The 25,779-nt window shown below is 44.0% G+C and overlaps 4 protein-coding genes across 4 annotated transcripts in view; 2 read left to right on the top strand and 2 right to left on the bottom strand.

The window, feature by feature from the left end:
* Positions 1-518: 518 nt before the first annotated feature.
* On the top strand, positions 519-830 carry LOC307247025 (histone H4; the record flags this gene model as incomplete). The annotated part of the gene is made up of 1 exon (XM_080023079.1): positions 519-830. One exon carries the CDS (start codon positions 519-521, stop codon positions 828-830), a length of 312 nt encoding a protein of 103 aa, XP_079879205.1.
* A 701-nt stretch (positions 831-1,531) lies between these two features.
* Positions 1,532-1,906, bottom strand: LOC307247021 (histone H2B 1/2-like; the record flags this gene model as incomplete). The annotated part of the gene is made up of 1 exon (XM_080023075.1): positions 1,532-1,906. The coding sequence occupies one exon, from the start codon at positions 1,904-1,906 to the stop codon at positions 1,532-1,534; it is 375 nt and encodes a 124-aa protein (XP_079879201.1).
* Positions 1,907-2,866: 960 nt separating this feature from the next.
* On the bottom strand, positions 2,867-3,253 carry LOC307247019 (histone H2A-like; the record flags this gene model as incomplete). Its single annotated transcript, XM_080023073.1, has 1 exon — positions 2,867-3,253. The coding sequence occupies one exon, from the start codon at positions 3,251-3,253 to the stop codon at positions 2,867-2,869; it is 387 nt and encodes a 128-aa protein (XP_079879199.1).
* A 7,973-nt stretch (positions 3,254-11,226) lies between these two features.
* Positions 11,227-25,779, top strand: part of dysf (dysferlin, limb girdle muscular dystrophy 2B (autosomal recessive)) — a 73,019-nt gene continuing 58,466 nt past the window's right edge. The window contains 1 exon segment of the mRNA XM_080023064.1: positions 11,227-11,566. Coding sequence (XP_079879190.1) covers positions 11,479-11,566 — 88 coding nt within the window. The 5' untranslated portion in view covers positions 11,227-11,478.

Consider the following 25,779-nt stretch of genomic DNA (forward strand, 5'->3'; position numbering starts at 1 on the left):
TTAATATCATGGAGTTTTATTATACATTTGTATGGTCCATACAATGAAGTTATGTTTTAGTAAAATTGTAGATGGAATCACAATCATATACTTTGTTTTTCCATCTGCCCTTATCTGATTTGTCAAAAAACATCACACTGGAGATGAATGTCAGTTCTGCAACATAGAAATGTTACTAATGAAATGTAAAATGAATGTAATTCATTTGGAACAAAGAACACAGTGAAAATGCAAATTATATTGTGAGTTATTTTAAAATGAAGTGGCTAAATACCTAAGGAAAAAGAGTAGTTACTGATTGAAAATAGGCAGAGCTGCATTTTGTCTGTAATATTATCATTAACATTTATTGTTCATTTTTCAGATATTATTGTATTTCATGTTCAGATAAAGTACTGATGACAGTTGGACGGGAACAGTCTCGCCAGTGTGGCCTCCTCTACGTCCGCTGTGAAGCTTTAACACCACGGACTGACGGACAGGGCGTCACTACAGCTCGTTCTACTCTCTCTGCAAACATGAGCGGTCGCGGCAAAGGAGGCAAGGGACTCGGCAAAGGAGGCGCCAAGCGTCACCGCAAAGTTCTTCGCGATAACATCCAGGGAATCACCAAGCCCGCTATCCGCCGCCTGGCTCGCCGCGGCGGCGTCAAGCGTATCTCCGGTCTGATCTACGAGGAGACCCGCGGTGTTCTCAAGGTGTTCCTGGAGAACGTCATCCGTGACGCCGTCACCTACACCGAGCACGCCAAGAGAAAGACCGTCACCGCCATGGATGTGGTCTATGCCCTGAAGAGGCAGGGACGCACCCTGTACGGCTTCGGCGGTTAAACTCTGCAACAGCCCCACCAAACAAAGGCCCTTTTCAGGGCCCCCCACGTCCACTGTAAAGAGCTTCCTTCTTAATGATTTGTGTGCATGATACCTACAAAGATTTATTCAACATGAACGGCTACATTTATCGCAATTTAATTAGTGTTCTATATAGTGTCAAACATCGATGTAGATCCCTGAAGACTTAAGGGATCTACTTCAGTCAAGAAGTTTTTCATGAACTAAAAACCCAAGGAACATGCAGAGATTTGTAGGAATACATGTTAATTCAGAATGGCCCTTCATTTGACACTGTTTTAGGGTTGTAAAGTATACTTGTCAGTGAATACATGCCATTGACCAGTCATTTCACTGTGTTTGTGAGCCAATGCTAAGTAGCTGTTCCACAATGTTGTCTTTTTCACTTATTTACTGCAGCATCTTTACCTTTGCGATCGAATGCTGTTTTTCCTCCCTGTGCCGTTGATTGATGCAAGTTATTTTAAGCTGACAATGTAAATATATGTAGATGCAAATATTAAATACATTTCATTAAATTCATTTTGTGTATGACCAAATAAACCATAATACATATATAAGATAGTACATACCAAAATATACCAAAATATACATTTTCATTTAATCCACGGAGAAGCCTTTGTTGGACAGTGTGGGTGGTCCTGAAAAGGACCTTTGGTTTGAGAAGCTGACAGCTCAGATTACTTGGAGCTGGTGTACTTGGTGACGGCCTTGGTGCCCTCGGACACGGCGTGCTTGGCCAGCTCTCCGGGGAGCAGCAGGCGGACGGCGGTCTGGATCTCCCTGGACGTGATGGTGGAGCGCTTGTTGTAGTGGGCCAGGCGAGAGGCCTCACCGGCGATGCGCTCGAAGATGTCGTTGACGAACGAGTTCATGATGCCCATGGCCTTGGAGGAGATCCCGGTGTCGGGGTGGACCTGCTTCAGCACTTTGTACACGTAGATGGCGTAGCTCTCCTTCCTGGTCTTGCGGCGCTTCTTGCCGGTCTTGCTGGTGGTCTTCGACACGGCTTTCTTGGAGCCCTTCTTGGGCGCTGACTTGGCGGGTTCAGGCATGATAACGGTGCGGGGATACACGACAACGATGATCTGCTAGCCGTGGTGCTGCTTCATTTATAGATTTTTGATGCAAATTACGCTCGGTGACTCCCTCAAAGTGATTGGGTAGAGTCTGCAAGCCACACTGGGCATGCGTCAGTTGGTTTCGAGGACTTCAACACAGAGACTGAGTTTTGAGAACAAATATTCAGAAATGTACTTTTATCAGATTATTAAAAACACTTATATTAAGATTAATGCAGTGCATGGTTAGAATATTAGAGCAATTTGAATGGCATGCTCTTTTTTTGTGGTCGAGAATGATAAAAAAAAAAGATGGGATCTTTATCAAAGTTATTTTAACATTTATCACCACAAATGTGTTTTTATCAAAAATGAAGTGAAATAATTTAAGACTAATCAAGTTAATCCACCGTTATTGTGGGCATTTGAAGACAAAATACAGTGAATATTTAAATAAACAAGCAGGGAAACACGTGCATCGCCATTTAAATACAAAACGTATGAATGTGATATTTTGGACGATTTCAGGAGAATTAAGTTAATTACAGAAGATTCAAAATACAAAAGGCCAAATTGTCAGTGGTGGCGCCACTCGCGCTATGTCCGGATTGGTCCAGTGCCGAGCAGCTGGTGTGTTTGAAAACTCCGAGAGTCACGGACAATAACGTTCAAATATGTTTACACGGATTAAACATAATGTATTAAAGGAAACATAATATTCAACATATTGGTTGTGATTGGTGTCAAGGAACTGCGGTTATTGAGCTTCCAAGCGACCTGGATTGCATGATGTTTAAGTACTGATGTGTGATTAACATCACTTCCTTGAATTGAAGGATAATCAGGTAGGAAACAATGTTGTACTAATGAAGGTTTGCAAGATCTGCCCTGTACAGAAATGTGGGCGGCTCTTAAAAGAGCCTTTGGGTTGTTTCTGGAAGTGGTCCGGTCGATTTACTTCCCCTTGGCGGCCTTCTCGGTCTTCTTGGGGAGCAGCACAGCCTGGATGTTGGGCAGGACGCCGCCCTGGGCGATGGTGACGCCGCCCAGCAGCTTGTTGAGCTCCTCGTCGTTGCGGACGGCCAGCTGCAGGTGACGGGGGATGATGCGGGTCTTCTTGTTGTCACGGGCGGCGTTTCCAGCCAACTCCAGGATCTCAGCGGTCAGATACTCCAGCACGGCCGCCAGGTAGACGGGGGCGCCGGCGCCGACGCGCTGGGCGTAGTTGCCTTTGCGCAGCAGCCGGTGGACGCGGCCGACGGGGAACTGGAGTCCGGCGCGGGAGGAGCGAGTCTTGGCCTTCGCCCTGGCTTTGCCGCCTTGTTTACCTCTTCCAGACATGGTTCAAGCGGTTTCCAACAAGCAGAAAATGACGCAGCAACTCAGCAGATGTGATATAAAGCTTTGCAGCAACGCTCTGATTTGTCAGTGTTGACTCCAGTTTGGTCGTCCAATCAGAACCCAGTAAACTGTAACAACGCAAGTCCAAAGCGGTTTGTGTCAGTCGTGTGGTGAAATTTTTTTTTGTATTTTCGCTTTGAAATTAGATTATTTGGATCCATTTTGTGATTTTTTTTAATTCATTGTTTACAGTGTGTGTGTGTGTGTAATATATATATATATAGAGAGAGAGAGAGAGAGAGAGAGAGAGAGAGAGAGAGAGAGAGAGAGAGAGAGAGAGAGAGAGAGAGAGAGAGAGAGAGAGAGAGAGAGAGAGAGAGAGAGAGAGAGAGAGAGAGAGCTTGTTTTCTATGTATATAGTACTTTTTAAACATTACAAATTATTTATCAAAGTAATATATATTTAATGATTCTATTCGCCGCAGTTGTCAGTTGATATTCACATTTGGAGCTGACCTCACCAGGGGTCCTCACTGTGCCACACGCACAGGCTCCACTACCTCACTGTACTGTACGATGCATACTGTACCTCATACTGTGTCTCTGTTCTGGGTTGTTCGGTGTTACCGTATTGCTGCGCCGTACTCTTGTGTACTGTGCTGTATATCTCACAAACACTACCTCACTTTATTCACATGTCACATTAATGCACATATCTGTATATACATAACTAGCCCATCCCATATGCATAAGTCTTTCCCATATACATAAGCCAATTCCCTTTATCTATTCTATTTTATTTCATTTCATCTTGTTTTATTTTATTCTATATATTCTTATTTTATTCTATAGTATTCGACTCACTGCATTACGTTTTAGGAATCAGTTAGTTGGTCAAGTAGAAATTCTTAGGTAGCTACTGTGTTCAGTCTCGGACATATTGTGTGTAATCACTGGGTGCGTTGCATTGACATTTCACTGCATATATGTATGAAAGTACGTATATGTAGGGAAAGAATAAACCTCTTGATATCTACTTTTAGATGGAAGGAATAAAAAGAAGTGCCATTTGCTCACCTCACCACCTCATCCAACTGATGAAGCAAAGGCAACAGAATGTAGTCATGATATAGAATATAGAGAACATTCTAAATTGAAATTCGTTATGTACAGTGTTAATGACAGGAGGAGTGCACTTAAATCACATGTTATTTTAAAATGATTATAGGAAGGACGTCGTCGGGACGTTTTAACCCATAGGTCAATGGCGTCATCTGCTGGTCAGATCAGGGACAATGTGTAGGTAAGTCTTGTGCTCAGATGACATTTGTCAGTCGGTGTCATTTTTTTTTACCTTGTCGCTGATATTTCACAGTTTACCTCTTAAACATGTAAAAATAAATAACTCATCAGGACACCATGTTATTTCTCATTGTTTGGTCTTGTTAAACTCCCCTCACATTTACAGTGTGACTTGCGCTACTCGCCACCAGATGACAGTAATTCACATTATGGACGAATAACATGGAAATGAATGGGGGGAAAATCAAAATTCATATTTGTATGAAAAAAAAAATAGAAACGTTTCACGGATTACATCAAATGTACGAGTAAATAAACAAAAATAAAACATCAAACGCCGGCAGGCACCACTGTGACCAGAACTCTCCTCTTCTTCTCTAGGTTTTTCACATATTTCTTATTAAAATTCTGCTTTTATTCGTTCTTTTTACAGTGATCAAGAATCGAAAAAAAAAAAAACAATAATCATCCTTATGGTATTGCGTCGTTTCCTTATCAGTCGTGGAGAGGTTTAGCGCCAAAATACATTTCTGATCTTCTGCTACGTTATGAACCATCCAGACCTCTCATGTCGTCTGGGACAGGTCTGCTTTCTGTCCCCAAAACTAAACATGGAGAAGAAGCTTTGCTTTTTTATGCACCGTATATTTGGAACAAACTCCCAGAGAACTGCAGGTCTGTGGCAACTCTCAACTCTTTAAAATCAAGGATGAAGAGTTTTCTGTTTGCAGCTGGATTTTACTAAACCAAATATTAATTTCTTGCACTGCACTGTCACTTTTACTTGATTTTATGCATTCTATTTCTTAACTTTACAATGTGTTTCTTTTTTACTATGCATTCTATGTATTCTATTTTTTTTAACTTTATCCATTCTATGTCCTTTAATAATGTGTTTGTTGGCACTTTGTCTTCATGCTTTTAATGTTTTATGTAAAGCACTTTGAATTGCCTTGATGTTGAAATGTGTTCTACAAATAAACTTTCCTTGTCTGGAGTGCGAACCACAAGGCTGCAAGATTCCCCATCACAAGACAGAAAGTTGGGTCGTGTGAACAGTACAGGGATCTGACGACTTTGAAAGTCACGTTGTGTGCCCATGGCATTAGGGGCTACGCTCCTATTGGTGTACCAGGGACCGAGGCCCCCGACACTACACTCCCTGCTGGACCCGAACACGCCTCAGTCGCGTAACCGTCCAGGGCGAAGGCTGAAGCAGCCAAAGCCGACACTGAACGCAACGTGTCGGCACCGTGACCTTAGTGGTCCGTCGTGCCCAACCAATGCCAAAGGAACCAAAGGAACCAATGAACGCGACACACACTGTACACACAGCGTTAGTCAATAAGCACGTCAGACAGCATCAGCACTGAAAACCTTTATTCCACGCCCACCTGCCGTGGGCCCCACTTACGGACGCACCTTCCGTATGAGCAGCAGCCGCGAACGGCCAGCCCCATGCGAAGGCGAGGGGCTCTTAAAAAGGCCGTTGTCATGTCCTCAAGACACCGAGGAAGCGTGGAGGACGGAAATCTTGCTTATTATGTTGAGAGGGACGACTTTGTGGAAGCGACATCAAACTTACGAAACCAGGGTTTAGTTCACGCACACGCACACACACATATTTTCCACCATTTGTTTCATTTATACGATAAACTAAATATTATAGATTGCAGCTCAGTCAGAATCATGTAATGTGATGATGTCATCGGAGCTGCTGCTATAATTAGTATTTGAATCGCCTGATATGAAATAATGAATAATTAATACAAATGATGAGATAATTCATAATTGTTTGAGCAAGTCGCAATCACGATTTACAACTGTTTAGATTCTACGACCGCATCTTCTCATCCAAATTCAAGGGGAATTTTAAGCCGACGGTGACGCTTAGCGCTCGTTACCATGGCGACAGCTCGAGTGGACGCGGTGCCATCCCAGTTGTCGACGGGATCCTAGTTTGACTCACGACCGCACCTCGCCTGGAATATCCTGAAGTTATAACCGACGCAGTCTCATAACTCCTTTTGAATCATCTGTTGTTTTCAGGATCTATTTCCACAACGCTCCCGTCGTTCATAGCGATGATTCAGGGCCGAATTCAATGAGACGGAACAAAACCACTTTTAACTCTCCGATACAGAAATCTAGAGTGTCTGCAGATACCGATACGATATTTTTTCTCTTTGCCAACGATTTAAATGAGCCATTTGGTTTTATTTGTTGCACTTCTCTTAAGGTGGACCTGGAAAAGTACCGAGCTCAAAGTGCTGAAAAAACCCTTCCAACAAGCACTTCCTTAAAGACACACGTCGCCAACATGACTGATACGACTTCAATATAATGACAATACTAATGATAATATCAAACTGTATTGTTATCAGGTGGCCGACTTGACGCCTCCCCACGTTATGTTGCAACAGTCATGTCCCAAACTGCAGACCTGACCTGTTCAATCAGGGGTTCTCAAAGTTTTTTTCAACCAAGGACCAAGAACCAAGGATATGGGAGAAAATGAACCCAGGACCCCCTCACGCATGTCCCCCAAAAATATTGACTATCAGTGCTATTTCTCATACTTCTCCATGTGGCAAAACAAACCCACACCAAGGGAAGTGTGTTTGAAATATTTGTATTGCATCATTTCAAAATACAGAATATAAAATCAATGTATTCAATTAAATGAACAAGTAACGTCGTGGCAACACAACATATCAAACCCAAATCAAGAGAGATGGATGGATATGTATCATAAAAATATTATATTTATAAAAATGTAAAAAACGTACCCCTTCAGAGGACACAAATGAATGTAAATGTAAATAATTATTATTTGTTGTTTTTGTTTTACTTTTCACGGGCCCCACTTGGAGCATCGCAGTGTTAGAGGATCATCTTACTTCTTACTTTATCCAGTCCAGCATTTTAGTTTTATTATGGGATCGGCCCAAGACAGATACTGGGACTGGGGTCAGGGCCATGCATGTCAAATTCTATAAACATAAACACACACACACACACACACACACACACTGTCACGCCCACAGCCTCCAGGCCCTACTAGGGTCCATTGGTCTCTTTTATCATGGACAGGTTGCCCGGCGCTCACCCCTTCCTGGTCCCCTCTGCCACGCCTTCCTTCTGCACCGTCCCACACACCTGAGAACGGTCGCTCATCATAGCCTGAAATATTTACTCCTCTGGTCTTCCCCCCGCTCAACGCCAGATCGCTTGGACTGGACACAAGTCATAGACCGCCTGAAACACACACACACACACACACACACACACACACACACACACACACACACACACACACACACATTTCTTGTTTTGCTTTTATTTGGCTATTTGTGTATATTTGGCCAATTTCCATTATTTTTCAACTCGTTTTTGATTTACCTTTTAATCTGTTTTATTTTATTATTTTATTCATATTTTTCCTCAGATTGTTAAGCTTTTTGTAACGTGCGAAGCAGTAATCACAACAAATTTCCAGCCCATGTTCATGCACCTGGCGGAATAAATTCATTCTGGTTCTGGTTTGTCATTAGGTTTAGTGTAAAAAGCCAGGTTCCTATTGTGTACATGTTAATCGTGTTTTTTTTTTTATATTTTCCCATTTTTCCATGTATTACCATTTTATTGTTTCTATTTTTTTACCCATCCATACATATAATCAGTCCGTCCATCTATTTTTATGTTCGGTGTAGCATTATAGTGGAATTCAGCCGTGGAATTACGCGCCTGGACGGAGATCTACACCTCTACAAGAGCAGCGACAAAGCAGGTGATCGATCAATCAATCAATCAATCAATCAACCAATCAATCAATCAATCAATCAATCAATCAATCAATCAACCAATCAATCAATGGGTGAAATGAGTTGACGTAAGCAGCACTTTGGAGAACAAACCTTTGAATGAGTCCCGGTGGAAAAACAGTTGCTGGTGTGTGTGGGCTGGGTCAGTGGGTCGGGCTACAAATAGTTTGGCAGGAATCCCCCCCGACATCCCACACCCCCCACACACCCCCCACCCCCCCCCCCCCCCACACACACACACACACACCCCACCCCACACACCCCACACACACGCCACACACACACCCCACATACACCCCGCATACTGAGCGTGCGCTGGCCACGCCCGGTGTAAAGCAGGTGTAGGTAAATAGTGGAAAAAAGACTCAAATCGGATTCTGTTTTGTGTTGTTTTGCTGTTGATCATTCAGGGTTAATGTCCAGTGAGAGGGTGAGATAATAACAGAATAGTCTACTAGTCTATACTCTATTCTACTCTACATCTATTCTATTCTACTCTACCTCTACTCTATTCTACCTCTACCTCTACTCTATTCTACCTAGACTCTACTCTACCTCTATTCTACATCTACCTCTACTCTATTCTACCTCTACCTCTCCTCTACTCAACCTCTACTCTACCTCTACTCTATTCTACCTCTACTCAACCTCTACTCTATTCTACCTTTACTCTATTCTACCTCTACTCAACCTCTACTCTATTCTACCTGTATTCTATTCTACCTTTACTCTATTCTACCTCTACTCAACCTCTACTCTATTCTACCTGTATTCTATTCTACCTTTACTCTATTCTACCTCTACTCAACCTCTACTCTATTCTACCTCTACTCTATTCTACCTTTACTCTATTCTACCTCTACTCAACCTCTACTCTATTATACCTTTACTTTATTCTACCTCTACTCAACCTCTACTCAACCTCTATCCTTTTCTACTCGACCTCTACTCGATTCTACCTCTACTTAACCTCTACTCGATTCTACCTCTACTTAACCTCTACTCTATTCTACCTCTACTCTACTCTACGCCACCTCTATTCTACTCTACCTCTATGATATCATACTACTCTACCCCCACTCTATCCACCTCTACTCTACCTCTACCTTATCACTGCTCTACCTCTACTCTACCTGTATTCTATTCTACCTCTACTCTACCACTACTCTACCTGTTCTCTTTTGCTACTCTATCTTTCTCTACCCTCCAGTATCTCTCTCTCTCTCTCTTCAGGTATTATTGTCTCATGTTCATTTCCATCATTCTTTTGTTACTAAAGTTCTGGGAAACTATTTATTATATATTTATTATATTAAATATGTATTGTTATATATTTATTATATAAAGTATTTATTATTATATATTTATTATATTAAAAATGTATTATTATATATGTATTATATTAATTATTTATTATTATATATTTATTATATTAAGTATTTATCATCATATGTATTATATTAAGTATTTATTATCATATATTTATTATATTGAATATTTATTTGGCGTTTTAAAGACAAAACAGACTAGAAACAGGTTGAATATTAGTCAGAGCTTTAACACATGGATGTCATGTGCTCTTGCTACAATCCATCTTTTCCTCCATCCCTCCCTTTCTCATTCCATCCCTCCATCATTCACTCACTCCCTATCTCCCTCCCTCCCTCTCCCAGCGCTCCTCCATCCCTCACTGCACCCAACCATCCATCCTTCACTCCATCCATCCCTCACTCCACCCATCCATCCATCCATCCCTCCCCATGCATCCCTCCTTCCATCCCTCCCTCCATTCCTCCATCCATCCATCCCTTCATCCATCCCTCCCCCATAGATCCGTCCCTCCATCCATCCATCCCTCCCTCCCTCTGTCCATCCCTCCATCCATCACTCCCTCCCTCCATCCATCCCTCCGCCACTCACCCATCCCTCACTTCATCCCTTTCTCCATCCATCCCTCCCTCCATTCCTCCATCTACCTTACTAATGCCAAGCATTTGATATATACAGTATATACAGTATTTATTATACATTATTTATACTCTATACAATTTGACTAAATAACAATAAACAATCAGCAAGAAATAACAATCAAATTATTTCTTAGGATTTGGGTGGGTGTCTCTTTTTGGGTAGAGGTGTAACTCCTGTGGTGTCTCTCAGGGTGTAGCGCTGAATTGTGATGCCTAACACGGTTCGTCCTCTGCCCCAGACCTCGTTCTGTGACGCAGCGTTTTATTTCTGCTGCTTCACCGCTGAGTCGTGTTTTATTTGTTTTTTATTCATGTATTGGTAATTGGTAACATTTCATTTTTTTGGTCATTTGCAAGTCATGCTCTCTCTCTCTCTCTCTCGCTCTCTCTCTCGCTTTCTCTCGCTCTCTCGCTCTCTCTCAAATCTGCATCGACAGGCACATTTTCTGCTTTGGCCCACACACAGCGTGTGTGTGTGTGTGTGTGTGTGTGTGTGTGTGTGTGTGTTCTTGACTGACTGTTGGCTTAAGTTGGTTTGGATTGTTGATTGTGTGTGAGCCTGCTGGACCCGTAATAAAGGTCAGTGTGTGTGTGTGTGTGTGTGTGTGTGTGTGTGTGTGTGTGTGTGTGTGTGTGTGTGTGTGTGTGTCTGTGTGTCTGTCTGCAAAAATGTGTTGTGTGCTAGCTCTTTAAGGCTACTGACTAAAGGGACTGGTGTGTATATGAGAGAGAGAGAGAGAGAGAGAGAGAGATAGAGAGAGAGAGAGATCGAGGGGCGTGACAGCTGCAGCATTACCGGTCTGCTCTCTCTCTCTCTCTTTCTCTCCCTCTCTCTCTCTCTCTCTCCGTCACTGCTGTGGACCTCACTCTGAGGGCTTGTGCACTTTCTCTATATATGGATTTATCTCTTCCACCTAATTTCTCCGGACTTTAAAGGAGTGTGTTTGCAAGTGTATGTTGGTGTGTATTATTTAGTGTGTGTTATTTAGTGTGTGTGTGTGTGTGTGTGTTTGTGTGTGTGTGTGTGTGTGCGTGTGTGCTTGTGTACGTGTGTGTGTGTGTGTGTGTGTGTGTGTTTGTGTGCTTGTGTACGTGTGTGTGTGTGTGTGTATGTGTGTGTGTGTGAGCCATGCTGCGTGTGTTCATCCTGTGCGCCGAACGTCTTCAAACGCCGGACGATGACGTCAGCGATGCCTACTGCACTGCCACCTACGACGGTAGGGATTGTGTGTGTGTGTGTGTGTGTGTGTGTGTGTGTGTGTGTTAATCGTGTTAATTGTGTCAAAAACCATATTATGCATCCAATAGTATGCGAGAAGTACCATTATGACTTCACATCACCTCTGGCGTAGTACCACAGTCTGCACAAGACGTTGGGAAACGTATCCCACGATGCATTGTGGGTAAAGGTTTCTTTGCAGTGTCGCCGGGACAACCCTCAACGCGGCGACAGGAAGCGGAGCGGCGAGGCGGCCGAGAAAGACCTCGTTCTTAGTGTTGTACATACTAAAGTACGCACACGCAGTATGTAGCACATAGTCGGCCATTTTGGACGCGGGGTGAGAATAGCGACCATTTGACCTTTGACCCCCGGACTAAGATTGGAAAAATTAATCGTGATATCATCGCAGCCGTGTCCATGAAGCTACAAATTGTCAATTCTGATTATTAACGTTGTTGTTGTCGTTGTGAGTGACCTCACAGTTTCGTGGCGCCGGCACCGGCGGTCCAACCCTTCTCGTCCCTGTGAAACCGAACAGGAATCAACAGCAAAGCGTTTCACGGGCCGACGCCCCATTTCTCCCAAATCACGGAGTTGCGTCCGAAGTCGTGACGTCGTCCTGCTCTCGCCCTTCCTGGAAGCCGCGTTCGATTTGTTTTTGGCGTGTACGGAGTTAAGGCTTCCCCGCGGAGGGAGAAATAAACCACCCAGGAAGTAAGTAACGGATAACGTGTTATCAGGCGGCCGTTATCGCAAAAAATAACCCCGGCAGGGCGATCAGGTCCGGTGTCACTCCACAGCGCGTTATTTTGGGATCATGAGCGTCTGCCGGCTCATTAGTGAAATACTCGACGCATGATTCAACTATTTACTGTCGTTATTGTTGAATTGGACGTTTAACTTAAGGCACAGGAGTCGCAGTTAGATCGAGGCAAAATTTGGATTTATTGACCAAATAAATAGAATCAGCTTAAGAGGGCTGCAAAACTTAAGTGCAGTGGGAAACTTAAAAAAATGACCAAAGTATGATAAAACTAACAATGAGGTCAAAAGAACTTCAACGGGAGTTAACACCTCGTAAAGACAACTACACACACCAAACAGACGGGACCAAGTGAAACGGGAGGGAACATATACAGGGACATGGCCAAACCAAAAAGACACAAGAGGGGGGTGAAATAAGTATCAGAAACAAAAATGATTAACTTGAAATATTATAAAGCACGGGGCTTGTGCACATGTTTAAATAGCTGCGGAATTAATATGAAACCACTCATCTATAAAAAGAGATTATTATTAAAGGAAATAGAAAATACCCCCCCCCCCATGAGGTTAAACTGGATGGACTCCTCCACAGTTCATTAAACCCTGCAGCTGTGGAGTCCTTGTGCTTCCCACCATGGGTAACAAGCGTAACAAGCGCAACAATAATAATAATAATCATAGTAACAAGAATAATTATAAATATATATCTCTCTATATATATAGATATATATTTTATAATACTCAAGGAAAATGATTTAAAAAAACGTGGGAGCGTCTATCACGGGGGGTGGACACGCTCCGTCGTGGTCGTCCGTCCACTCTCAGTTTGTTTCCATGTGGTGGCTGTTTGGTCTCATCGCACGTTTACAAGTCATTACATTTCTTTACAGTGTGTCTATTCAAAGTCTCTCCAACTTTAGCAATATCGTCCATTCAGTATCGCGTCCGAATACTATGATCGCTGGCCGCCGCGCCTCCATCCACCACCAGGGGGTTAATGGACGTGTTGAGAATCTGAAGTGACTTCAGATGTATCTGCATCTGGGATCAGACGACACAAGTTCAGCCCGATTTTGACGTCGCCGACAAATATCCGGCGTCATCCAGAATATAAACATGTGACTATATTGACGATACACTCGCATGTCAGATTTCTTTGTATTTTCCCGCCGAGTCTGAAAACTCCTACGACACGCTCTTTGACATTGACCAAACGGATGACAGTGTGCTCTCTGCTGCACACACCTGTATGTTAACTTGATGAAGAGAAGCGGGTTGTTGCTGCTGCTGTTCCCTCTACTGCAGCCTCTGCTGTTGTTGTTGCTGCTGCTGCTCTTGTTGTTGCTGCTGCTGTTGTTGCTGCTGCTGCTGTTGCTGTAATAGCTGCCATTGTTGCCTCTGCCACTGTTGCTGTTGTTGCTGCTGTTGCCACTGTTGTTGTGTTGCTGCAGCTGTTGTCACTGTTGTCGCATTGCTGCTGTTTTTGCCATTGTTGCCACTGTTGCAGCTGCTGTTGCTGTCATTGTTGCCGCTGTTGCAGCTGTTGTTGTGTTGCTGCTGCTGCTGCTGTTGTTGCTGCTGCAGTTGTTGTTGCTGCTGCAGTTGTTGTTGTTGTTGCTGCAGTTGTTGTTGTTGCTGCTGCTGCTGTTGTTGCCGCCGCTGCTGCTGTTGTTGCTACTGTCGCTGTTGCTTTAATTGCTGCCATGGTCGCCGCTGCTGCTGTTACTGTTGTTGCTGCTGTTGCCACTGTTGTTGTGTTGCTGCCGCTGTTGCTGCTGCTGCTGCTGCTGTTACTGCTGCTGGTGCTGTTGTTGCCGCTGTTACTGTTGTTGCTGCTGTTGCCACTGTTGTTGTGTTGCTGCCGTTGCTGCAGCTGTCGTCACTGCTGTCGTGTTGCTGCTGTTTCTGCTGTTGGTGCCGCTGTTGCAGCTGTTGTTGCTGTCATTGCTGCCGCTGTTGCAGCTGTTGTTGTGTTGCTGCCGCTGTTGCCACTGTTGTTGTGTTGCTGCCATCAGGTTCAACAACCAAACCGAGAAAAGGTTTGTTGAGCAGTAGTAACAACATCCAAGCTTCCTTATATACGTTTCCCTGAGGGAGTACCATGACAGAGTGAAAACATATAAATTATGGCAAGAAATAGCGCAGACACTTCAGCAACTGTGTTAGTAGCTGGTTAACAGCATTTGGTGCGTCAGAGTTTTTTCTTTCTTTCCTTTTTCCTGCTCCGCCCGCATCACACATCGCACTTCTGTAGCCACATGTGGCAGTTTCACGTACCACACACCACCCAAGTGACATTTTCAGGGACCTCCGCCACAGAGAAAACACAAATTTATTGTGGAGAGGGGGCTTGATGGAAAAAGCCCCAGAGCAGATGGACATGGGTCATGACAAGGCTCCCCTCCTGAGCGTGTGTGGGGATGGGGGTTTTACCTGTTGCTCGTTAGACCAACCAGCGAGCAACAGCTATGCAGCCACACTGATCCTGGGCGTCAGTTACCTTGACCCAGGACAGGTGTGGCTGCTCAAACCACACCATGCCCACACCACACCACGTTTGACAATTTCTTGGTTTGGTTGATTGGCATGGTTTCTAAATCTTGGGGCGGAGCTTAACGTTACCTCTCGGCCAGAAGTTCTTTCAGTGTTTGGGGTGTACACTGTGTACTTGAACTTTATTTAATTTAATTTGATTTAATTCAAAGGGTTTTATTAACACAGGAAACATTAATTTACGTTGTCACAGCAAATGGAGTGACAAAAAGAAAAAGAATGTCACGTAAAATGAAAACAGAACATTTTTCATTTTGATAGTTGAGTGAAGGTAAAATAAAATAGAAAAAATAGAAAAGATTAGATTCATATTTAAAATTATATATATATATATATATATATATATATATATATATAGAGAGAGAGAGAGAGAGAGAGAGAGAGAGAGAGAGAGAGAGAGAGAGAGAATTATTGAGAAATGACATTTAAAACAGAAAGTTTTAAAAACAATTCAGTTCAAAATATTTACAGAGATAAGTGAAAAATAAGATAATAGAAAAATGTAACATCGTAAGACAAAATAAATGCTTTTGTCTCTCTCTCTCTCTCTCTCTCTCTCTCTCTCTCTCTCTCTCTCTCTCTCTCTCTCTCTCCCTCCCCCCCCCTCTCTCTCTCTCTCTCTCTCTCTCTCCCAGCAGACTGGACCTCATGACAAATGACTGGTGCAGGCTTTCCAATAATAACACCAGCAGAGAGAGAGAGAGAGAGAGAGAGAGAGAGAGAGAGAGATACTGTTTCACTGTTATGGGAAGTGTGTGTGTGTGTGTGTGTGTGTGTGTGTGTGTGTGTGTGTGTGTGTGTGTGTGTGTGTGTGTGTGTGTGTGTGTGTGTGTGTGTGTGTGTGTGTGTGTGTGTGCAGTACTTGTACCAGACACATCCCCCCCGATCAGTGATTCCCAACATGGGGTCTGGGGACCCCCAGGAGGTCCTTCCACAGGCCCCAAGGGGGCCGCAGCATTCCCAAGGCTTGGCACCGTCGGTGACTGTCCAAAAGCCACTGTTTGTTTCACTGTTATCTCCCTGACTCGACTGCAGACTCATAATTGTGTATCTATGTAACCCCAATAGATCCCAAAAACCTATCAAATTAATGCGGTAAATGCTGAGAGTGCTGAGAGTCCCTGCTCTCGATAGTGCCAGCCCCAGCAGGTTTATTTTCACCACAGAAAATCGACAGACCTTAAAAACAGAAAAAAATTGTATTCATCCAAAACTGTTACTTATCATTAGCAGTGAGGGTCGTGGTGCGTCGTCTAGCTTTCCAAACTCTCCGAGTTTATATCACACCTTACCTAACGTGACCAAAGGGTACCAACTGAGGTGAACCCGGTTGTTCTAATGACAGGGAGCTACTTGAAACGACGCGGAACGGGTTGAGAGGGAATGCAGACGACGCGCCAAGCGTTGTTTCCTCCGTACAGAATCCCTCAGGCGGAAATGAACAAAGTTGAGTTAACAGGGAGCGAGTCTGGGGCCGGCTCTGGCCTTTTTGGAGCCCAAGGCGAGAACTGTAGAAGATGCCCCCCTCAGGTCCCGCAGCGTGCACGCGCCACAAAATTACTTACAGGTGCACCACCACACTGCATACCTACGCGCCCAAACTCCACCCCACCTGCCCTGAGTGATACTTGTGGTGAGGGAGGAAGGGGGGGTCCCGTCCCGTATGTTCTTCCAACAGTTATTTATATCCATAAGTCAATTGATCAAAAGAGCTGTGCATGGTAACAACACGCTGCCGCCAGAGCCAGCACTTCACATAATATGTGGTTGTGTTGTTGTTCTTGGTGTGGAACATTTCATCTCCCCAATTGAGACGGACATTGTGATTTGTTTTGAAATCTGGATTCAAATAGTTTTAGTTTGGATTGAGGTTTACTGTTTAAAAAAAATAATAATTAGGTTGTCAAATTAGTTGCAGTTCAATTTGCAGACTGGGCTTCCGGATAGGGGTGCAATTTCCATTAAAAGCTGGGTCTCTGGCACGTGTTTCAGCCAGTTGATGAATTCTGAAGCAAACAAAATTTTGGTCAATGGAAAGAATAATGAGCGGCATCGTGGAAAAGCATTTGTTTCCGGTGTTATATCCTGGTCCAAGTCCAACATTTCCTCCTTTCGGCATCCGCGGCAAAATGAAACGGCTACACTTAGTAAGTAAAGTAACCGACGTAGCGGTCTCCCTACAGGGCGGGTAACCATGCTAATGCAAATCAATAAGTCTGAAAAATGAATTAAATGGTGAGGCTGTTGCAGAACAGTGCAATACAGTACAGAGGGAACTGAAGAGAGCACGCAAGCACGCACGCACGCACGCACACACACACACTCACACACACACACACACACACACTCACACACACACACACACACACACACACACACACACACACACACACACACACACCACAGCGAACCCGCGATGTTGGAATACCAGCCAGAAGTCCAACCACTGGTTTCCCAATTTCCGCACTTCAACAAGCCACTGATGTACATGCTCCACACCATCCGGCGGCGCCATCTGGTGGTGCCGCATAGAAACTACAGCGGAAGACTCGAACAGATGAACGTGGACGTCAATGTCGAAATCCCCAACGTCCAAGCGTCCAGCTCTGCGTCTCCCTTTCAATGCTCGCGTGGCGTTTGTTGACCTTTGGACCAAAAATGAAACGGGAACAAAACGGAAATTGCTGAAAACACACAGTTGTGTCATTGTCTGACTTTGAGATCATCGCCAATAAGGGATTCCCTGCAGTGCACAAAGACGGAATAATAATTGTATTATTGTAAACCACTGTGTGGCTGTAGACTGTCTTATAAGATCAGATTAAATTCGACCCCTTTTTTTTTTTTTTGTTTTTGCTTGAAGAATTGTATTAATTATGATCATATCACCTCATTAAAGATCATTTTGATGCAAACATATTTTATTGCTTTTTTTTTCTTATTTATTTTTATTTCCTTTCTCTTTTTACATAGATCTGATCCTTTTGTCATAATTAGGTATTTTTTATTTTGATTGCCAGCTGTAAAAGCTTATAATCCATTTTTTTTTGTTGCTGCTCCGTGTTGTACATGCTCCTGAGTTCATAAGAGATGAAATGGCGAACGTAAAAATAGTATAAAAATGGATGGGATGTCAGAGAGAGAGGGAGGGGAAAAGACGACAGGAAGTTTAGAGATTTCCTCTGGATGTGAGGGGTGTAACACACGGGGTGTGTGTGTGTGTGTGTGTGTGTGTGTGTGTGTGTGTGTGTGTGTGTGTGTGTGTGTGTGTGTGTGTGTGTGTGTGTGTGTGTGTGTGTGTGCGTGCGTGCGTGCGTGTGTGTGTGTGTGTGTGTGTGTGTGTGTGTTCCTGGCATTCTCTTTCTGGCCTCCCTCCTCTCCTGTGTGAAAGACAGATAGAGAGAGAGAAGCTGCTTCATAGAGAGGACACGGCATTCGTTCGGTGTTCGGACGCTTTTACTTTGTGATTTTGTGATGCTGGGACTTTTAATTGTGTGAAGGCGATGGAGATGCTCTGAGGCTTTTTGGGGCACTTTGTTGGACCAAGAAGGTGATTTCCAAAATACCTTCAGAATCTGACTGCCAACCATCTCTGAAAAACTGAGGACTTCGTAAAAAAAAAGGGACTCTTATTTTGACGGAGGACGATTTAACTCATTGGATTAGGACTTGTGGGGTCGATAATTTAACACGAATAAATGATAAAAAAATATTCTATTTTATTTTTTCTTCAAGATTTACTTTGTTCTGGTGGACATTTTTTTTTTAATCCTACACCTTTTATTTTTATGTTGTTTTTTTCCCCAGTTTGGACGCTGGTTTTTCGGACGCTGGTTTACGTGATTTCTCTGATGTCAATTAGAGATCGCCATCCTAGCGGTGATGAAACAAACGCCCCTGTTTGACCCCATTTGACACTTAACCACAACACAGCCACATACACACACACACACACACACACACACACACAAAAACACGCACACACACACACACACACACACACACACCCATCTGAGGGACATCTCCAGGCACCTTGCGGGTCTAACAGACAGTTGCCGTAGCGACACGATGTTGCGTTGTTTTCTCCAGCGAGCGAACAACCTGAGGCACTCAGACCCGCTGACCAGCGTTACCTTCAGAGGTAAGAGTATTATGGGATGTTCCCTCCATCTGGAGATTAGAGTTTGTATTAAATTAGATTAGGCGCCTTCGATAGATTGATGTATTGCTGTTGTATTAGATGAGTATTACTGCATACGCAGTAACCCTAACCCTACACAAAAACAGATGTGTAGAGCTCAGAGGTTACAGTTTAGAAGAGTGGTGTAAAGAGATGTAGAGTTTAGAGCTTAGAGGTGTCAAGCATATAGGTGAAGAGCTTAGAGGTGCAGAGTTTCGAGGTGTAGAGCTCAGACATGTGTAGCCCAGAGGTGTAGAGCATAGAGGTGTAGAGCATAGAGGTGTAGAGATTAGAGCCGTAGAGTTTATAGGTGTATAGCCCAGAGGTGTAGAGCATAGAGGTGTAGAGCATAGAGGTGTAGCGCTTAGAGGTGTAGAGCTCAGAAGTGTAGAGTTTAGAGGTATAGAGTTTAGAGGTGTAGAGCTTAGAAGTGTAGAGCTCAGAGGTGTAGAGCTTAGGGGTGTAAAGCCCAGAGGTCTAGAGCTCAGAGGTGTAGAGTTTAGAGGTGTGGATCATCGAGGTGTAGAGCTTAGAGGTGTAGAGTTTAGAGGTGTGGATCATCGAGGTGTAGAGCTTAGAGGTGTAGAGTTTAGAGGTGTGGATCATCGAGGTGTAGAGCTTAGAGGTGTAGAGTTTAGAGGTGTGGATCATCGAGGTGTAGAGCTTAGAGGTGTAGAGTTTAGAGGTGTGGAGCACAGAGGTATAGAGCTAAGCACTATAGAGCTCAGAGCTGTAGAGCTCAGAGCTGTAGAGCTCATAGCTGTCGAGCTCAGAGGTGTAGCGCTCAGAGGTGTAGCGCTTAGAGGTGTAGAGCTTAGAGGTGTAGTGCCCAGAGGTGTAGAACCCAGAGGTGTAGAGCTTTGAGGTGGAGAGCTTAGAGGTGTAGAGCTTAGAGGTGTAGTGCTCAGAGGTGTAGAGCTTTGAGGTGTCGAGATTAGAGGTGTATAATTCAGAGGTGTAGAGCTCAGAGCTGTATAGCTTAGAGGTGTAGAACTCAGAGGTTTAGAACTCAGAGGTGTAGAGTTTAAAGGTGTGGAGCTTCGAGGTGTAGAGCTTCGAGGTGTAGAGCTTAGAGGTGTAGAGCTTAGAGATGTAGAGCTTAGAGGTGTAGAGCTTTGAGTTTGAGAGCTTAGAGGTGTCGAGATTAGAGGTGTATAATTCAGAGGTGTAGATCTCAGAGGGGCTTAGAGGTGTAGAACTCAGAGGTGTAGAGTTTAGAGGTGTGGAGCATCGAGGTGTAGAGCTCAGAGGTGTAGTGCTCAGAGGTGTAGAGCTTTGAGGTGGAGAGCTTAGAGGTGTAGAGCTCAGAGGTGTGGAGCATCGAGGTGTAGAGCTCAGAGGTGTAGAGCTTAGAGGTGTAGTGCTCAGAGGTGTAGAGCTCAGAGGTGTAGTGCTCAGAGGTGTAGAGCTTTGAGGTGGAGAGCTTAGAGGTGTAGAGCTCAGAGGTGTGGAGCTCAGAGGTGTAGAGCTTAGAGGTGTAGAGCTCAGAGGTGTAGAACCCAGAGGTGTAGAACCCAGAGGTGTAGAAGTTCTTGGATAAAGCAGTACTGGAAATCAAATGAGATGCTGTGTGACAGAACTGTCCACGCGCTGGTGAGATGACACTGTGTCGTCCCCTTGATACGACTGATGTTTGTATGGAAGGAATTACAATAAAACTCATCTAATGTAATCTAATAGCATCTAACTAGCTGGCGTCTGTAGCGTCTGTAGCGTCTGTAGCTTCTGTAGCATCCGTAGCGTCTGTAGCTTCTGTGGCACCTGTAGCTTCTGTAGCGTCTGTAGCTTCTGTAGCATCTGTAGTGTCTATAGCGTCTGTAGCGTCTGTAGCGTCCGTAGCTTCTGTGGCACCTGTAGCTTCTGGAGCGTCTGTAGTGTCTATAGCTTCTGTAGCGTCTGTAGCATCTGTAGCGTCTGTAGTGTCTGTAGCGTCTGTAGTTTCTGTAGCGTCTGTAGCCTCTGTAGCTTCTGTAGCGTCTGTAGTGTCTATAGCTTCTGTAGCTTCTGTAGCGCCTGCAGCGTCTGTAGCGTCTGTAGCGTCTGTATCATCTGTATCATCTGTAGCTTCTGTTTGTCTGTTGTTCTGCTGATGTACTTTCCACGACTCGGCGTCTGACGTCTCCGTGAGGTGAACGCTCCTCATATCCTGGCTTTGTCCTTTGCTAGATAGCTTCCTGATGCCCACACACAAACACACACACACACGCACACACACACACACACACACACACATACACACACACACACACGCACGCACACGCATTTACACACACACACACACACACACACACACACACACACACACACACACACACACACACACGTGGATGGACGTGCAGAGAGACAATAATAAACACGGATGCCCACATGTTTGGATGTGCGTGTCCAGTGTTTACCGGTTTCTATGGTTTCCTTGGTGATTCTCAAGTGGCTATTTGATGTGTGTGTGTGTGTGTGTGTGTGTGTGTGTGTGTGACAACAGCTGAATATGAACAGTTCAATCTGAACTGGTCCATCAGAACGAATCATCCAGAACTCTCTTCTAGAAATGTTCTAAAAGCGGCATTTTATTTGTGCACCATGATCTGGTGAAATGTGACACTGACCCCTCGTGGACACGGAGTGTACACTGATCATTAAGTGGGATGTAGTATATGCATACACCAGTCAGCCACAACATTAAAACCACTAATAACCACTTATATTGTGTAGCTGTCCCTCGTGTCCCCAAAACAGCTGTGACCCGTGGAGGCACAGACTCCACAAGACCTCTGAAGGTGTCCTGTGGTATCTGGCACCAAGACCTTAGCAGCAGATCCTTTAAGTCCTGGGAGTTGTGAGGTGGGGCCCCCATGGATCAGGCTTGTTGTTCCAGCACATCCCACAGATGCTCCATCGGATCGGACCCTAACCCGGCCCGTCCACAGGATGTAGAAGACATGTGAATCATCAGACCACCACCTTCTTCCATTGCTCCATGGTCCACTTCTGATGCTCACGTGTCCATTGTAGGTGCTTTGGGTGGTGGACAGGGGTCAGCATGGACATACATGGACCCATTTGTGCTACAGTAGTATTTCTGTGGGATCGAACCAGACGGGCTGGACTTGGCTCCCCACGTACATCAATGAGCCTTGGGCCCCATGACCCTGTCGCCGGTTCACCGGTCGTCCTTCCTTGGAGCACTTTTGGTAGCTAGTAACCACTGCATACTGGGAACACCCAGCAAGACCTGTGGTTTTGGAGACGCTCTGACCCAGTCGTCTAGCATCACAATGTGCTCCTTGTCCAAGAGGCTCAGATCCTTACGTTGTTCAACACATCAACGTCAACAACTGAGTGTTCACTTGCTGCCTAATATATCCCTCATATAATAATAATAATAAAAATAATATATAACAGTATATATATAATAATAGTCATATATATATAACAGTATATATATATAATAATAATATATAAGGATATATGTATATATAATTATAATATACAACAGTATACATATAATAATGATATATAACAGTACATATATAATAATAATAATAATAATAATAATAATAATAATAATAATATATAACAGTATATATATATAATAATAATATATAACAGTACATATATAATAATATATAATATATCCCACCCCTTGACAGGTGCCATTGGAACTAGATGTTCAATGTTATTCACTTCACCTGTCACTGTTTTTTATGTTGTGGCTGATCGGTGTGTAGTGCACGGTGACTTTCTGGGTTTGCATATGATTGTGTGTCACAGTGTGTGTGTTTATTTATGAACATCAGGCGGTGTGTGTGTGTGTGTGTGTGTGTGTGTGTGTGTGTGTGTGTGTGTGTGTGTGTGTGTGTGTGTGTGTGAGGATTTCCGGCCCGTGTTGGAGTGTGAAGTGTTGTTTCTGTGTTTCTTAAATAAAAATTGGCATGAAAAACTCTTCCTCTGTCTCACATCACACACACACACACACACACCCACACACACACACACACACACACACACACACTGACCTTTATTATGGGTCATGCAGGCTCACACACAATCAACAATCCAAACATAAGCCAACAGTCAGTCGGGAACACACACACACACACACACACACACACACACACACACACACACACGCATACACAGGCGTTGCTAAACTGAACGTCCCCCACACGTCTTTCTGGACTCGCTCGGTCCTATTTTTGGGAATGGTGACTAAAACCCGCTGCTGGTGCCAAGCTGCACCCAACCAGGAAGTGAACAGGAAGTCAGTGCTGTGCCACTTCCTGTCTCCAAGTTAGGGAGTCCAATAGACGCTCCTGGAGGGTTCCAAGAGGGAGGGATGTGATGGATGGGACACACACACACACACACACACACACACACACACACACACACACACACACACACACACACAGCCTCTTCGCCTTTGCCTTGAAGGGTGGAGGTGTTTTTAAGATATTCCAGGAATGGAGGTGCATTTACTGGGTGTGTGTGTTCATTGACCAAGGAAAACAGGAAAACGTGTCTGTGTGTGTGTGTGTGTGTGTGTGTGTGTGTGTGTGTGTGTGTGTGTGTGTGTGTCTCACAATCTGGACCGGGGTTGAAATATTCTGCCTTGGAACCTGTTTTTGAGAGAGAGAGAGACGCTCAGCGTGGTTGATTTGCGACTTTATTTTGTAAAAACAGGATTTTTTTTTTTGTGTTAATCCAATTCAACGCTACTTCTAAAGAATAAATCCTGAACACAGTACTTCACCGTCCTAAATATCTGTCAAACTAAGCAAATGACCAGCAGAAACGACCACGCCCCCGTCAAGTCACTACCCCGATGGAAAACCCGCAACTTAAAGCTCAAACATTTTTCCTGTGTTCTTGCCCTTTCAGTTTTATTTTATTTTTTTTCAAACCACCTTCTCCATCAACCCAAGACTGTAAATTAATTAAGAAAAAAACCCTGAGTGATGCTCTTTTCGTTTGCTGTTTGTTTACTTGGCGTTGGTACTTTCCCTGCGCCCAGAATGTCCCACTATGTAGTAACGCCTCGTTGGGGTTTAGTACGACCAAATTATAGTGTTGAATTCAAATATATACAAATATAAATCCTGGTACTATAAAATAAAAAGCAATATTTACTTGAATTACTTTATTTCCTACGGTTGCTACGGTTACGGTTGTTAGAAGTGTTATAAACGAGATATTTACTTCTACTTGTACCTTTGCATATTTGTACATGTTCTTGTAGTCTTGTGTGTGTGTGTGTGTGTGTATGTGTGTGTGTGTGTGTGTGTGAGTGTGTGTGTGTGTGTGTGTGTGTGTGTGTGTGTGTGTGTGTGTGTGTGTGTGTGTGTGTGTGAATGTGTTCCAGAGGTGTGGTGTGTGATCCGACCGTAATCCGTCCATTCTGTCGGTTTAATGGACGATTGGACTTCCTACTTCCTGTCTGAGAGCTGGACGGACAGGAAGCCAGAGCTTGGAACGCCGTGTCAGAGGAAGTTAGGGAACAAACACACACACACACACACACACACACACACACACACAATCACACACACACACACACACACACACATACACACACATAATCACACACACACACACACACACACACACACACACACACACACACACATAATCTCACACACACATACACTACACAAATACATGTAAACATACACATACATACACACACACACACACACACACACACTACACAGATACAGATACACATTCACACACATGCACATACACAAACACACGCACACACACATACACGTACACACACAAACCCACACGCACACAGGCAGTGAATGGTGTGTGTGTGTGTGTGTGTGTGTGTGTGTGGGTGATGGGTTTCTTTTTCGATGTCATCTTGTCTCTAAACATTGAAGTATCATGGTTTCACATACGGACTTTTACCTTTATTTTGGGGTTTTCTCTGCGTGGATGAAAGCTGTTCCCTCTTTTTCGGGCTTTGTTTATCCGTCCGTACCCAGAATAATGCCTCTAAGATATTGTAAGGTCAAGCGAGGTCTCCAGTTGGTTTCTGACATGTCCTTCGTGGTTTGGTTAGGCCAGGTTCGTGATAGACTAGTGCTCCCACTTTTTTATGAATAGACCACAGAGGGTCGAATTCACATAATGATTGCGGCTTTTGCGGCCGCTAATCCGCCGCAAATAACAGCAAAAACGAGCGTCTAACTCGCAAACCATCGCAAACGGTGAAATGCAAATAGCCTCTCAACCGCGCCGGTGCTGTACCTTCCCATGCGAATGAGCCTCGTTACAAAAAACGTCCAATTCACAAACACCGGCGTCAATAGCCACACTCAGTAAGAGTGACGTTATTACCGTCTGCAGAGAGCTGGTGGAAACTGCGCCGACACAAATGAAGACAGTGGTGCCGGTTGGCTCCCTGCGCGATCAGAGCATATACCTGTCAGATTTAACACTGGGCTTTGAAAATAATGGAATGTGTTGTATGTATGTATGTGTGTGTGTGTGTGTGTGTCTGTGTATTTTTTTGTCCCGCCATCAAAAAAAAAAAGGGAGGGTGGTGGGGGGGTGACATGGATAATTGCGATCAGACGCCCTGAATCATATATATTATATTTATATATATTTAAATATATTTACATATACTAAATTATTTTTTTAAATTCTGTATATGGATTTTTTTTTGGGGGGGGGGTTTAATAAAAAAAAAATATTCCTGT

The sequence above is a fragment of the Zeus faber genome (assembly GCF_960531495.2).
Source record: "Zeus faber genome assembly, chromosome: 22".
In the NCBI taxonomy this organism is placed as follows: Eukaryota; Metazoa; Chordata; class Actinopteri; order Zeiformes; family Zeidae; genus Zeus; species Zeus faber.